The 16,519-nt window shown below is 45.3% G+C and overlaps 1 protein-coding gene across 2 annotated transcripts in view; it reads left to right on the forward strand.

Moving 5' to 3' along the window:
• The window catches only part of FNDC3B (fibronectin type III domain containing 3B), a 413,666-nt gene that overhangs the window by 340,753 nt on the left and 56,394 nt on the right, over positions 1-16,519 (forward strand). For both annotated transcript variants that reach the window (XM_073674905.1, XM_073674906.1), the window contains exon 22: positions 4,342-4,622. In XM_073674905.1, coding sequence (XP_073531006.1) covers positions 4,342-4,622 — 281 coding nt within the window. The remainder of the gene's footprint in view (positions 1-4,341; positions 4,623-16,519) is intronic.

Genomic DNA, 16,519 nt, shown 5'->3' on the forward strand with positions numbered 1-16,519 from the left:
TGACCCCATCACGTGATTGCAGGTCACTGATGGGTGGGCATGGCAACCCGGGGTCTGCAGCAGACCCCAGTGGTTGTCATGTAAAGATTGTTATGAGCGCCACCTAGTGGTTGGCATTCATAGTACAGGAGCATTTCTGCTACATTGAGGTGATCTGCTCATCGCCTCTATGTAGCAGAGGCGATCAGACAGTTGCTGCTTCTAGTCTCCTATGGAGACTATAGAAGCAAGCAAAAAGTGTAAAAAAAAATGTTTTTAAAAAAAATATAAAAGTTTAAATCACTCCCCTTTTGCCCCATTCAAAATAAAATAATAAAAAATAAACCCCACATACACATATTTGGTTTCGCCGTGTTCAGAATCGCCCGATCTATCAATATAAAAAAAGAATTAATCCGATTGGTAAACGGCGTATCGAGAAAAAAATTCCAAACACCAGAATTACGTTTTTGGTAGTCGCAACATTGCAATAAAATGCAATAATGGGTGATCAAAACATCGTATCTACCCCAAAATTATATCAATAAAAATGTCAGCCCAGCGCACAAAAATTAAGTCCTCACCCGGTCCCGGATCCTGAAAAATGGAGACGCTACGGGTTCCGGAAAATGGCGCCATTTTTTTTTTTTTTTTAATTTGGAATTTGTTTTCACCACTTGAACCTATACATGTTTGGTGTCTACGAACTCGTAATGACCTGGAGAATAATAATAGCAGGTCAGTTTTAGCATCCAGTGAACGTGGAAAGAAAAAAAAAACTGTGGAATTGCATTTTTTTTGCAATTTCACCGCACTTGGAATTTTTTTCCCGTTTTCCAGTACACGATATGGTAAAACTAGTAATGGCATTTAAAAGTATACAACTCGTCCCGCAAAAAATAAGCCCTCACACAGTCATATTGATCAAAAAATAAAAACGCTATGGCTCTGGGAACAAGGGGATCAAACAACGAAAATGCAAAAAAAAAACGGAAATTCCCAAGGTCGTTAAGGGGTTAAAGAGCCCCCTGCTATACCAACTATAAAAATTTATTAAATGCTCAAACAATGAGACCTGAGCCTTGTGTGGAATAATAATATCCCTAATCCTTGCCCTGTGGATGTGTACTTGAAAGAACAAATGTGAACTATTTAAGGAACAAGGCCTCTGTAGCAGGCAGAATTTACAAGGAGAATCAAAGTTCAGACAGACACTCTTCAGGAGAGTAGCTTGGTAGCATGGCTCGATCTAGAGAGACACAGATTTGGATTCTACATGATTCCGGCCTAAGGGTATACGGGCCTGACTGTAACAATACGGATCTGCTTCATTGACCATCACATGGATACATTTGGGAAGACTAGTTTGGGACGATGAAGTCACCTGGCCCCATGAATATGTTAGGGGTTGTCAGGTGGGACCCTCTGATCGCCTGGAACCCATGGAGACATTCGGAGAAGCGAGATTGAGACCAGCCGGTCATCTGGCCCCATGGAAACTCTCAGAGAGGCGAGGGTGTGACCCTCAGGTCTTCTGGCCTTATACCTCGATGGACTGTCAGCTTCCTAAGTTTGCCACTACCTCCTCTCTCTGGGGGCCTGCCAAAAGTGGGGGGGCAACTGATTGAGGTAGTTGGTCCTGGAAGTCCCCACGTCGCAGTTGTTCTATTCCCAGGCGGGCCAACGGAAGGGTGAGACTGTGTAACGTTGTACCATCTTGGGTATTTGCTGGGACTGTTCTATCTGTTTGTTTTCTGTTGGGTGGTTCAATGAAATATTGCCACACTGTTTTACCCTCGCCCTGTGTTGTCTAAGTAGTATTACACCCATGGAAGACACCTTATCTTCACAGCTTTTCTGTTACAGGCTGCGTACAAACCCTTTTTGTAGTCTGACCATATAGTTATTTAGTACTATTATTGCTGCTCCCTTTTCTTGCTAACTTAAAGTGCACCGGTCAGCAGGATTGTGCTCAGTAAACCACATACACTGTCAGGTGGATGCTCGTGCTTCGGGGAGGAACTGTGGGGGGGGGCTCTATCTGGTGCTTTGCTTACATATTCATCTGTATGCTCTTATTACAGCTCACTGTGCCTTCACAGACCTGCCCTGCCTCCTATTTTTCATAATGCATCTAGTAGTGCAGGGCTAGGTAAAATAGGAGGCAGGCCAGTGAAGGCACAGTGATCTATCATAAGAGTATACAGATGAATATGTAATCAGAGCACCAGATAGAGCCCCCCACAGGCCGCCCCGGAGCATGAGCTTATCATTATCTCCAAACTGAAAGTAAAGATTACACAAGAACCACAGGACGGATTTCATTAACAAGATTTTATTTTAATCAGTGCAACGGCGCCCACCTTAACAGTGTATGTAGTTTACTGAGCACAATCCTGCTGACAAGTGCGCTTTAATGTAATATTTTTCATTGATGCATAATAATGAACAGTTGGTCTTTTAAATATATATTGGAAAAGAAAATGTATTATTTCATTGTTACAATGTTATCTAATTCTCATTTTACCAATCTAGAAAAAGTTGCTGCATCCAGTAATACAGATAGACAATCATTGTGCTGTAGTCTGCACTATAATCATTTTTCTAAATCCCATTCGTTAGCGATTTTTTCCTCTCGGTAGCAGAAGAGAACGTCCTTGGTCCGTGCAGTCTCCTTGGTTTCCATTTCTGTAACACATATTGTGTACAGGGCTGAGGCTCAACCTGAAACGAGCAACATATATGTCTGAATGAAAACATTCTTGCAAGAAACTGTAGGCTGGATTGCAATTTGTTGCATATTTTGGGCTAGGACTGAAATTCAGCCCTGGCATTTGAAAGCACAGACGCCCATGCTTTCCGTGCCGTTTTCCTAGATGGGGGTCTCTATTACTAATATTACAATGTCGGGAGGAAATCAGGAACCGGGTACTACAAAACCTATATCACCAATAATACTGTTATAGAAGATTTAATAATACTGCAATAATAGCATTGCAGTATAATAGACGGATACCACCAGACCATAACAACATATTACCAGGACACAGTGTGGTGAAAATACAGCCATTCTGATCATTAATCAAAACCAGTGTACTTGGACTGATATTACTACCATACAGTGACCATATAATGTTAATATCAGTTCTACACCAGTGCTCTGCAGTCTATATATGTGTACCCTGTTCTCAACAGTAATATTCTCGATGATCATAGTAATTAATTTTGTTTTTTTCCTTACGGCCCAAAACGCCATAACCCCTTCTTCCAACCATAACTCATCCCTGCAGAATGTAACACAGAAATATCTTTGGCTTACTGCTTTCCGGAACTCTCCCCACATTCCCCACCTGTACACAAACCAAATAGTACTACTAAAAGTGCCCTAGACAGTAATAATGCCCCTTCTGTGCCCTGTATAATAATTACCCCGTAGTGCCTTATAATAATACCCCTCTCACCCGCCGTTTTTTCTTTCTTGGACTAAAGATCTCTCGCCTAGATCTGATCTGGAAAAATGTACCTTTTACAGACTTACCTACTAGTGTATCTTAGAAAATTGGCAGAAGAAGTATAAAAACATTAGTTAAAGAAACGTGGAATATCTTTGATGAGAATTATAGTAGTTAATTGAAATGATAATGTAAACCCAACTTGTTTCCGAAATATAATCAAGTCAATAGTTTGGATATACCAATTTCAATGTAAACTAGGAAAAATGCTTTTATATATGCAAGAAATTGCATACTCTCACAAGTTTGAGGTCCAGTAATCTTGAACAAAATCTTGAGCAAAATGCTTGTTTATCAGGTGATTGAACCATCTATGCCTGTATTTTCGGCAGCACATCCTCCTGTATAAACAACAGACGTGCTGCCGAACACTTGGTGTTCTATGCATACAGAACACTCATTGACAAATTGCTCTGTGAACAGAGAGGTCCGTTTGTCCTGCCTAAACAGTGGTATATGGCCAGTCTGCAGTCGTTTAACAGCTGCTGTCGGCTCATCTAAATGGGCCCTTATACAAAGAAGTAGACAAGATTATGGGGTTACCATTAATCAAGATTAAAGTTTTCAAGCCAATGGAGGATACTTGGGGACAAACCCTTCAGCTATGAAAGACTGTGTACGCTTCTTTGCAGAGTCGAAGGCAGGCTGAAGAATATGAGTTTCAAGATATGAGTAGTTAAAAAGAGGCCAAACACTTCTATACATATGTATAAATGTGTAATCTTCTCCTTAAATGTTAATCTCTAGGAAATCCACCAACATCTCAACATACTTCTGTATCTGTTTCAATGTGTGTTAAATGATATAACAATCAAATGTAATGACCCATATGCTATCTTTCTTTTCACAGGCATTAAATTTATCTGGTGTTGGAGCATTCAGTGACATAGTGAGCTGCAGGACACCAGCTTCTGTCCCAGATGTAGTGCCTAACCTTTATGTGATAGATGGAGCCCACCTAGAATCCTACACAATGCTCTCATCCGTGTGCCTACTACTAAGCTGGGAGGAACCTTGCTGCAATGGATCACAAATCACTGCGTATCACATAGACTTGGGAGACTATGCTATCTCAGTAGAGAATGCAACAAGTTACGTCATTGAAAATCTGCAGCCAGAAGCATCCTACCAGTATGTACCATTTTATTTCTGCTTTATAAAAGATAAGGAATTGACCATATTAAAGGGATATTCCCATCTCCAAGATCCTATTCCAATATGTGGCAGGTGTAATAATAATAATATTAGCAAATACCGCCACTTAGAAATGTAATATAGTTCTTCCGATTCGCTATGTCTCTTTCCTCATGTGCAGACATGGCAGAACCTTAGGTATCCATGACTATGACCACAAGTAACTAGCTAGCTGTCACTATATCAGTGGTTGCAACCATAGATACCTAAGGTCCTGCAATGCCTGCAAATGAGGTAAGTGGCATAGCGAATCAGAAAAACTATACTACATTTCTAATTGGAGGTATTTGCTAATATTATTATTATTACACCTACTACATATTGGGATAGGATCTTGGAGATGGGAATACCCCTTTAAGGATATCGTGAGTAGATCCATTATTTCTCTGATTACATGTTCAATGTTGATAGACGATATTTTCAATGTTTCACATCTCTTTGTGAATTCCTGCTATCCAAGTATTATCATGGTATTTCAACATAGAAGAAAATTAGATCCAGTACTTTTTTTTATCCAAAACTCATGATATCATCGTGACATTTTAACATATTTAATGGTAGCGTCAGATGTACCAAGTGACTAATACCGATCACAGTTCGAAAATCAATGTAAAAATGTATAATATGGTTACATCCCTGAGGAAGCCACTTCCTGTGGCGATACGCATGGGGTCTTCATTTCTATGTAATTCTTTTCCTTTTGATGACTATGCACATGGCACTTTATCGCACCTATATGTACATTGCACCTCTCATCATTATTGGTTTCTATTTGAAATCACATTAAGGCCACAGTCACACGGTCAGTATTTGGTCAGTATTTTGCATCAGTATGTGTAAGCCAAAATCAGGAGTGGAATAATAAGAGGAAAAGTATAATAGAAACACGTCACCACTTCTGCATTTTTCACCCATTCCTGGTATTGCATTGCAAATACTGATGTAAAATACTGACCGAATACTGAACGTGGTCTGAAGAGTAGTGTCTATCTATACCTATTTTAGATATCAGTTATACTTATATGGCTATTGGATCTCATGCTGGTCATATGGAATGATCCCAGTGCTAACTTTTGGCCTAGGAAACCTGTTCTGGCCCAAATAAAATGTTTTTGTAAGTTATGTCTAGGTTTTTCTGTTTGCTACATAATAAAGATTTATATTATGAAAATTTAGGGAGCTCAACCGATCTTTCGTATGCATCTTTCCTTTTTTTTTTAATCATATGTTCTACACGTAATTTGGTTAGCGCTCCATTAATATACAGGTGATGCCTGCTCCATTTAAATTTTTTAGAATTTGGTTACATCTTTAAGGATTGCGAAAGAGGGTTTGCCAAGCTATTAAGCTATTTTTTTCTCTGTGGCTATCAACATCAGTGGTACAACTGTAAACATCAGTGGTGTAACTCTCGACCCCTGGAGAAGGCACTATAAATATTTATTTACTAAATGTAATGGCTTCCATCCAAAATATCAGATGAACATGCTAGTTATGAATTTCGAAGATGTAAATCTAATAAGTGATTTCATGTTTAATAATGTCTAATAATGCCCAATCTAATAAAAGTCTTACCTCCTCACTAAGGGCTCCTTCAGATGTCTGTGATCATCGGTCCGATCTCGGATCGCAATGAATGGACTGGCCGTTCTTCTCCCAACCCCGAGCATGACAGCCTCATAGAAATATATGGAGCAGTCTTGCTCGGGGGTCAAAAGATGCACGGCCAGTCCATGCATTTGATTCCGAGATCAGACCGATGATCTCAGACGTCTGAAGGTCTTCCAATGCAGTCAACAAAAGGATTTTCTGCAGATGATTGTTCCCTAACATGTAGCTTGGAAGCCACATGCTGATCTGCGGCTCATTGTATGAGACATCGAGGCTCAACAGAGCTTGTGTTACCTTGGCATGACATTCTTTGCTTCTCTCGTTCATTAAGATTCTTAATTATCTAAATGTTTTTAGGGTCAGTTGTATGGATTTGTATGTGCAAAGTGTACTTAGGTTCGTGTTTGAATAAGTTTCCTACAGTAATTTTATAGGATGGCGCTGATCAAATTGTGAGCCTGGATTGGATCTGAAAATATTTTGGTGTGTTACTGTGAGTTCAGTAGTAAAGTGAGCATGCTTGTGGGAGTGCTCAGCAAATCCACAGCAGCGTTGCTCACCAAAGTGTTATGGCTGAGAAAATCTGATACTTCTTAGTATGACTGGTCTGACTTCTAACCAGGACTGCCAGCAAGAATTTCAGGGCCTCTTACTCGCAAAATTTTCGGGCCCCCTTGAGACTCCATCTAGGCTCCACTTCAGCTCCTCCTCCACCTCTCGAACCTTCCACAATCACACCCCACACTCTTAGAAAAACTCCACTTCTGCACCACGTTTTCACCAATCACACATTAACAGTTCCCATCGAACACCACATCACATACATAGCCAGCAGCTTTTGTTTTGGCCAAGAGATGTATTTTGATCCTCACATAATTCTCCAAACAGTATAATGGTCCCCACATAGCCCTCCAAACACTATAATGATTCCCGACATAGCCCTGCAAACAGTATAATGCCCCCCCACATAGTCCTGCAAACAGTATAACTGCCCACACATAGCATCCATACAGTATAATGGGCCCCACATAGCCCTCCATACAGTATAATGGGCCCCACATAGCCCTCCATACAGTATAATGGACCCCACATAGCCCTTTATACAGTATTATGGGCTCCACATAGCCCTCCATACAGTATTATGGGCCCCGCATAGCCCTCCATACAGTATTATGGGCCCCTCATAGCCCTCCATGCAGTATTATGGGGATTGTCAGCTGACGGCTCCCTCTCCCATCCTTGTTCTCAACTGTATCGGCATCCAGCCCCCCAATTCATGGACCCCATAGCGGCCACGTGGTCTGCAGCCTTTGGCGGTACACCATTGCTTGGACCATATCTGTATGCAGTGGCGTAACTAGAGTCCGATAGGCCCTGGTGCAAAATTTGAACCTGGGCCCCCACCTATATGTTGGTCAGATGTATTAGTCCTTGTGGTATTCTAAAACCTATAAAGACATACCGTATTTTTCGGACTATAAGACGCACCGGACCATAAGATGCACCTAGGTTTTAGAGGAGGAAAATAAAAAAAAAACATTTTAAGCCAAAAATGCGTTCATGATGCACTTTTGAGGGGGAGGGGGTCTTCTGCTGACACTGGTATAGGGGTAATGTCCCCCAATTCTGACAATATCCCCCATCCTGCTATATATGCCCCCCCTTCCTTTTATACGTGGTCCCCATCCCCATCCTGGTATGCATGGAACCCCTCCATCCTGGTATGCATGTCTCCCTCATCCTTATCCTGGTATGCATGGCACCCCTCATCCCTATCCTGGTATGCATGGCACCCCTCATCCTTACCCTGGTATGCATGGCTCCCTCATCCCTGTCCTGGTATGCATGGCACCCCTCATCCCTATCCTGGTATGCATGGCACCCCTCATCTCCGTCATGGTATGCATGGCACCCCTCATCCCCATCCTGGTATGCATGGCACAACAATCCCCATCCTGGTATGCATGGCACCCCTAATCCCTATCTTAGTATGCATGGCACCCCTAATCCGTATCCTGGTATGCATGGCACAGCAATCCCCATCCTGGTATGCACGGCACAGCAATCCCCATCCTGGTATGCATGGCACAGCAATCCCCATCCTGGTATGCATGGCACAGCAATCCACATCCTGGTATGCATGGTACAGCAATCCCCATCCTGCTATGCATGGCACCCCTCATCCCCGTCCTGGTATGCATGGCACCCCTCATCCCTGTCCTGGTATGCATGGCACCCCTAATCCCCATCCTGGTATGCATGGTACAGCAATCCCCATCCTGCTATGCATGGCACCCCTCATCCCCGTCCTGGTATGCATGGCACCCCTCATCCCTGTCCTGGTATGCATGGCACCCCTAATCCCCATCCTGGTATGCAATGCACCCCTAATCCCCATCCTGGTATGCATGGCACCCCTAATCCCTATCCTGGTATGCCTGGCACCCCTAATCCCTATCTTGGTATGCATGGCACCCCTAATCCCTATCTTAGTATGCATGGCACCCCTAATCCGTATCCTGGTATGCATGGCACCCCTAATCCCTATCCTGGTATGCATGGCACCCCTCATCCTTACCCTGGTATGTATGGCCCCCTCATCCTTACCCTGGTATGCATGGTCCCCCTAATCCCCATCATGCTGCACAAATAAAAATAAACACTTCTGCTCACCTTTTTTCTCTCCTCCAGCGCTACGTCCCGTCAGCCCGCACTGATCTCTCCATGTGAGCCGCGCATGACGTCACTGCGATGCATGGCTCACAAGGAGAGATCAGCTGCCGGAAGTCACTGCTCCCCACGCCGGGACTGTGTGCGCGGGGAGCAGTGACTTCACTCACCTTCATAGCCGGCACACAGCGTAGACGCGCTGCAGCTCCTGCTGCCGGCTATCTCGTGTGCCCACTTACTAAAGGGCATGAATATTCACCCCACACCCATGGGCGTGGAGAGAGGTTGAATATTCATGCCCTTTAACAGCGGGCACAGGCGATTCCGGCAGCCGCAGGAGCCACAGCGCGGCTACACTGTGTGCTGCTATTAAGGAGCATGAATATTCAGTGCTCCCCACGACTCAAGGCGTGGGGAGCAGTGAATATTCATTTTCTTTAGCAGCGGGGACAGTGTAGGCTGCAGCGGGCAGCTGCTGCCTCCTGTGCCCCGCTCCTCCACCGATACTTCTCCCCCCACACCCCACATATATATACACCCCCCCAACATTCGGACTATAAGACGCACCCCCCATTTTCCTCAAAAATTTTGGAGGAAAAAAGTGTGTCTTATAGTCCGAAAAATACGGTAGTGTTGCTCCCCCATAATGTAATAATGGGCCTCATTCTGTACTAATGTCACTCATCCTGGGTCCCTTCCTTGTATAATGTCTTCCATCCTGTGCCAGTAAAAATGTTATCCATTCGGGACCCCTTCCAGTAATAGTGTCCAACATCCTGATCACAAGAGAAGGGCATAGTTTATTTTATGTCAGATTAGAGAGATGTGGCGCTGCCCCCCAAGGAGGAGGAACCACAGAGGGATGATTACTTTGGAGAGAGGTGAGTATTAGAAGTGGCAGGACTGATCATTCAATTGGGACAGCCCCGCTGGTCCAGGATGGTTGGGAGCAATGACATCTCCCACACTCCTTTCCTGTGTCTGTGAGCGAGACGTCTTCGGCTGACATGCGCAGCAGAATTCAGCCAGAAGACTGGATGCAGGGTGGTAAAAGCATCAAACAGTCACAAACAGCTACTAGGGGATCGGATGGTGGGGCAAAAGCCCCTTTGCCTTCCAGCCCTCCTCTGCCCTTGTCTAAATAAACTTGGACTCGAATTACCCTTCAGTTGCCGATTTCAACATGTTGCATTTGCTGCGACTTTGAGCCCTTGCTGAGTTTTCTTTCCCCTGGGACACCTGTTCTAAATAGGAGTGAGAATAGAGTCTACTGGGTGATGGAGTTTGTTCTCTACTCACTGTTATTTCAGGAGTCCTTGTTATCTCCCCGTCCTCAGGACCAGATCTGGCTGCAAACAAGACAGGAGCCCTGAGGTCTGGGTTAACTGGTTCGTCTTTACTGTTCAATTCATTTACACACTGCTGCAGCATACAGATCAAGACAGTCTTTTTGTGGTGATGGTGTTCCCTTAGTTTTGGGCCCTAACAGTCTTTGTCCCCTTCCTGTCCTGTGACCCACTATCCTTCTCTCCCTCTGCGACCCAGCTGACATCTTCCTCTTCTAGGAGTCCTACTTTTCAGGCCCTCTTCTGGGCCTTAAGCCCAAGACTGTCCCGACGTCCAGTTGAAGCATTAGACGTGCCCCTATTCCTTCCAGAAAACGCACACCAACAGAACACTTTCTTTTCCTGCTTTATCTGCTTCTAAGCTTTCCTGCTTGTTCAGCCTTCCTTTTCCCACTCCACTCTCTTTTACAGGACTTGCACCTGCCCTGTTCTGTGGGAGTCATGGACTTAGAACTTTGGTGTCTGTGTCATGGACTCCACACCCTGACTGACTGCAACCCAGAAAACCTTTTCCTATATCCTTTCCTAACTCCTCCCAAACTGTGGGCTAATCCCAGTGTTAACTTTCTAGTGTCCTATGTAGTGTAATGCAAACTATGTCCCTATCTTCTGTATGTCCCTATATTCTATGTTCCGCATTCCCCAGGGATGGCCTCAGGCAAAGCCTGTTGGAGAACCGGCATACAACAAAAGCCATAGAGATTAAAACATAACATACTTTATCACACAAATCCTAACATATTACACAGCACACATATTAAAACATAACTTTCAACACATTTAACCCCTATGTTGCTACGGCATCTTCTACAGCCCGCCACCCTCCTTCAGAAGGCATGTTTGTATGTACATAGCGGTGCAGCGTCAGGAAAAAATTCCGGTAGTGGTCACAAGGACCGATGGTGGTGCTGGGCAAATGTAAACAAGTGGCCATTGGATGTTTCCAATTGGGCCACATATAATAAGAGCCTGCGCCTTTTAATAAATTTGTCCCAAAACACAACTGCTTGGCCTAAGATGCATATAATAAGATATTTTAGTTTTAGTAAATGTTGACCATGATCTGCTAATAGTGGCCATTGCTGAGCAAAGCCTTAGGCCTCATTCAGACATCAGTTTTTCACATACGAGTTCTATCCGTGTTTTTCACAGACAGGACTCATACCTATATATAGACTATGGAGCTGTTCACATGTCTGTGTTTTTTTGCTGACCGAGTAGTCTACAAAATCATGGCAATATGTCCAATCTTGATCCGATTTGGTATGAGAAGCTCAAGAAACCTGGTAATGCATGGCCCCCTCATACACCAATCCTGGTATGCATGGCACCCTCATCCCAATCCTGGTATGCATGGCACCCTCATCCCTCAATCCTGGTATGTATGGCCTCCTTCATCCCAAATCCTGGTATGCATGGCCTCCTCATTCATCAATCCTGGTATGTATGGCCTCCTTCATCCCAAATCCTGGTATGCATGGCCCCCTTCATCCCCAATCCTGGTATGTGTTAGGCGTCGGTCTGGTGCTGGATTCGAAATGGGTCCAGGACCTTCTGTGGTCTCCCATTTCAGTCCAGCCAGGGCTGATGCTGCTCAGCATCGTCGTCAGCCCCAACGCCTAGCTGGTCCGCGAGCACTGTTTATCTCCCAGGTAGTTGTGCCTAACAATGTTAAGCCTGGGTTGCAGAGAGAGACAGTGCTTGCGGAGTCTAAGTCCAGAGTTTGCCGTACTGAGCATGTCCGTGACCTGGCGGATAATGATTGGTGGTTTGGCACCCACCTGACCCAGTGACCTGGCACTGCCTGATTGGTCCACGGGTATTGTCACCAATGGCGCGTCGGTGGGCAGGGCTTAGTCTTTAAAAGGCCCGCCCACAAACATGGCGACGCGCTCAGATCATTTGAGCTGGTTGTTTGTGGTGTGCACGCTTAAACTCTTGGGCTCCTCTCAGAGCCATAGCTTTATGCAGGCAGGTAGCTTGAGCCATATAGAGCCGGTCTGCTCAGTCCGGTAGCACGCCGGCTGAGTGCACGAATACCCGGCGGGTATCACACCCACATACTAGCGCCGTCTCCTATAGCGTAGCACCTGTACCGAAGACAGGGCTACTGCTCCTATTCCGGTCACACGTCTGCCTGCGGTTCTTGGAGATTGCGTGAACCGCTTTAGCACCATTCCCCATAGCGTAGCGCCTGTATCAAAGACAGGGCTACTGTTTCTCCCACTGTCGCACGTCTCCCTGCAGTTCTTGGAGATTGTGCAAACCGTCTTACCCTTCCGTGTGCATTAACACGAAGGGCTAAGATAGTTGATAGGTGCGTCGCCGGTCGCTCTCCCTCCGAGCAGTTAACGGAGATAGAGCGTATCGCCTTACCCGGTCCGGTGTGCTGTTAACACGGACGGGTTATCAACTTAGTTGTCTCTTTCCTTTCCACCCGGAAAGTGTTCGGCAGCAGTCCATTAGGCTGCATTGCGGACCCCGGGGTCTGTTGCGTTCCATTAAAATAAAGTTGTCTGCAACTGCCCTCCTAACAGTATGTATGGCACCCTTCATTCCCAATCCTGGTATGCATGGCCCCCTTCATCCCCAATCCTGGTATGCATGGCCTCCTCATCCCTCAGTCCTGGTATGTATGGCCTCCTCATCCCCAGTCCTGGTATATATGGCCTCCTCATCCCCCAGTCCTGGTATGTATGGCCTCCTCATCCCCCAGTCCTGGTATGTATGGCCTCCTCATCCCCCAGTCCTGGTATGTATGGCCTCCTCATCCCCCAGTCCTGGTATGTATGGCCTCCTCATCCCCCAATCCTGGTATGTATGGCCTCCTCATCCCCCAATCCTGGTATGTATGGCCTCCTCATCCCCCAATCCTGGTATGTATGGCCTCCTCATCCCCCAATCCTGGTATGTATGGCCCCATCACTGCACACATAAAAAATAAACACTTATACTCACCTCTGCTCCAGTGCTGCGTCCTGTTCTGCTGCAGCAGCTCATGTCAGCATCTGAGTAGCGCTTGACGTCACTGCCATGCGCTCTCAAACACTGATGTGAGCTGCCGGCATATTCACTCCTCTCCACGCCGGGACTATGGGCGTGGAGTAGAGTGACTATGCATTCTCTTTAGTAGCGGGCACTGTCAGCAGGAGCTGCGTCTCAGCACTCCTCCGTGCCCACTCCTACAGAGAATGAGTATTCCCTCTTCTCCACGCCCATGGGAGTGGAGAAGAGGGAATATTCATTTCCCTTTAGCAGCGGGCACACGTAGTACCTGCAGCATCGGCTACTGTGTGTGCCCCGCTCCTCCGCTGCCGGAAATCCCCCTCCTCCGCTATCCACCACGGAATATGTATATACCCGAGTATAAGCCAAGGGGGGCTTTTTCAGCATTAAAAATGTGGTGAAAAACTCAGCTGAAACTAGAGTATATACGGTAATTGAAACCAGATTGTGGTATTTTTTTAATAATGTGTTCTCCTGAATTGCAGATTATTGTATTCTGTTTTCTATACATTTATGGAAGCTGCTCTTCGGGCAGTTTGGAGATATGGACATTGGACATATGCATGTATATATGACAAGACATTATAGGGGACTCTATTTATTTCAGGCTAGTGGTTGGGTGAGTGGGTGGGCTTGTGCACCTCATCACTTTTGGGCCCTCAACTCGGGGCGTGCCGGCAGCTTAGGAACAGAGCGCAGGCTGGCAGTGACTGACGTCACTGATTTCAGTCGCGGCCGGCCCCCTCTGCCGCGGCCATATAATGTAAGTAGCTGCGGCTGTGAGTGACTGGGGCCCACGGGGCTTAATAAAGCGAAGTAAAGTAATTAGCCCGGGCCCCAGCGTGCCACACAGTCTGCCAGGCCGTTTATGCAGTGGTTCGGCTCTGCTGCCTCAGCGCAGGCTGCGCAGAATGTCTCACCCAGTCCAGGCCCCATTCACTAGTAATGCCCTGATGGCGGCCTTGCTTGTAACACTGCTATTCATCAGCCATACATTTCTATGATTTTTTTTCTGTGTTTATATACTAAAGCAAAGAACTTTGTGCCAGATTTGCAGGTGACATATCTAGAATCTGCTATGAATTATTAAACGAAGAGAAGAAAAATTCAACAGAGTTACTAATAGAAAACTGTAAATCTGGCCACTGTACTGAGGAAATACAGCCTGAAAATTGGATTTACTTTGTGAAATGACCTGCTCTTAATGTGCATTATTTGCCTCCTTTACTATAGGTAGTCTTGTTTCTTTAGTCTGAAAGCAAGTTTATAAGGAAGAAGCCAAGTAATCGGCAATCTCTATTTTATTTTCCATTCATTTGCTGTCAATGTGGATTTTTAATCAGAGACCTGATTAAATTACATAGCTTGACTTCTGGAGTCTGGTTGTCTCTGGGATGAATGAAAAACTGTCTATGCCAGGGGTGGGCAGTTAATTTTCCCAAGGGGCCACACAAGAAACTATAACTCTTGTGAAGGCCAAACCAACAAGACAAGATGTGTTCTGCTCATTGTTATTTTATATTTATCATTTAATATTGATTACAATTACTTTGACTATCTGCTACTGCTTATACAGGATATGCTACGATAGTGCTTCTGGTAACATGTACTCTTACCTGTAGCAGCTAATCAAAAAACTATAATTGATGGCTTTTTGTAACGTTATTAAAAGAAGCAATAAATCATAGTACTCCTGTTATTCAGCCCTTGTACCATGATCAATAGCTCCCCACACACCGCATGATGTGAGTGAAAATTGTTACATAGTTAAATAAGGTTGGAAAAAGACTTTGGTTCATCAAGTTCAACCTTTCTCCACCAATTAGACATGCTCTGTCACTAGATTATCCATAACCCACAATGTTATGTGTACTGAGGAAATCATCCAGCCCTTTTTTGAAAGCGGTTATAGAGTCTTCCCACCACTACCTCTTGTGGTCGGGCATTCCACAGTCTGACTACTCTGACTGTAAAGAACCCTTTCCTGTTTAGATGCTGGAATCGCCTTTCTTACACCCGTAATAAGTCCCTTGGTCTTTAGTATGGGCTTTGAAAGGAATAAGTCATGTGCCAGCTCTTTATAAAATGAGATCTCCTCTTAGACATCTGATTGACAATCAATTTCACATGCTGTTGTGCAAATGGAATAGACAATAGATGGAAATTATTGGCAATTATCAAAACACCCTCAATAAAGGAGTGGTTCTGCAGGTGGGGGCCACAGACCACATCTCAGTACCATTGCTTTCTGGCTGATGTTTTGGTCACTTTTGAATGTTGTTTGTGCTTTCACACTCGTGGTAGCATGAGACAGACTCTACAACCCACAGAAGTTGCTCAGGTAGTGCAGCTCATCCAGGATGGCACATCAATGTGAGCTGTGGCAAGAAGGTTTGCTGTGTCTGTCAGCGTAATGTCCAGAGGCTGGAGGCGCTATCAGGAGACAGGCCAGTACACCAGGAGATGTGGAGGGGGCCGTAGGAGGGCAACAACCCAGCAGCAGGACCACTACCTCCGCATTTGTGCAAGGAGGAACAGGAGGAGCACTGCCAGAGCCCTGCAAAATGACCTCCAGCAGGCCACAAATGTGCATTTATCTGCACAAATGGTTAGAAACCGACTCAATGAGGGTGGTATGAGGGCCCAACGTCCACAGATGGGGGTTGTGCTCACAGCCCAACACCGTGCAGGACGCTTGCCATTTGCCACCAAACACCAGGATTGGCAGCCTGATCGCTGGTCCCGCTGGTCACACACAGCGATGTGTGCTGACCAGCGGGAGGGCAAAGACCATAAAATGGTCCAGGACATTTTGCAGCAAACAGCGACCTCACAGCAGGGGCCTGATTGCTGCATAGTGTCACACATAGCGACATCGCTGGTGAGGTCGCTGTTGCGTCACCAAAACCGTGACTCGGCAGCGATCTCGCTATGTGAGACGGGGGCTTAAGGCTGCTATGTGGTACAGTATCAAATGCGTTTACAAAGTCCAGATAAATCACATCAGCCGCATTACCAGCATCCAGAGTGGCACTGCTAAATATACGATATGTTCACAAGTCAACAAGGCCAGCTTGTTCCTCTAGTCGCCAAAAATCTATAATATTAAATATCACCAATATCTCAAGACACAGACTCCTCATTTCCAGTATTCTTTACCAGGTGAAAGCAGAGGTTCTTGTACAACAGCGATCTGCTGTA

Source organism: Phyllobates terribilis, unplaced genomic scaffold (assembly GCF_046119375.1).
Source record: "Phyllobates terribilis strain yellow unplaced genomic scaffold, ASM4611937v1 Scaffold_3__8_contigs__length_932513732, whole genome shotgun sequence".
Classification (NCBI taxonomy): Eukaryota; Metazoa; Chordata; class Amphibia; order Anura; family Dendrobatidae; genus Phyllobates; species Phyllobates terribilis.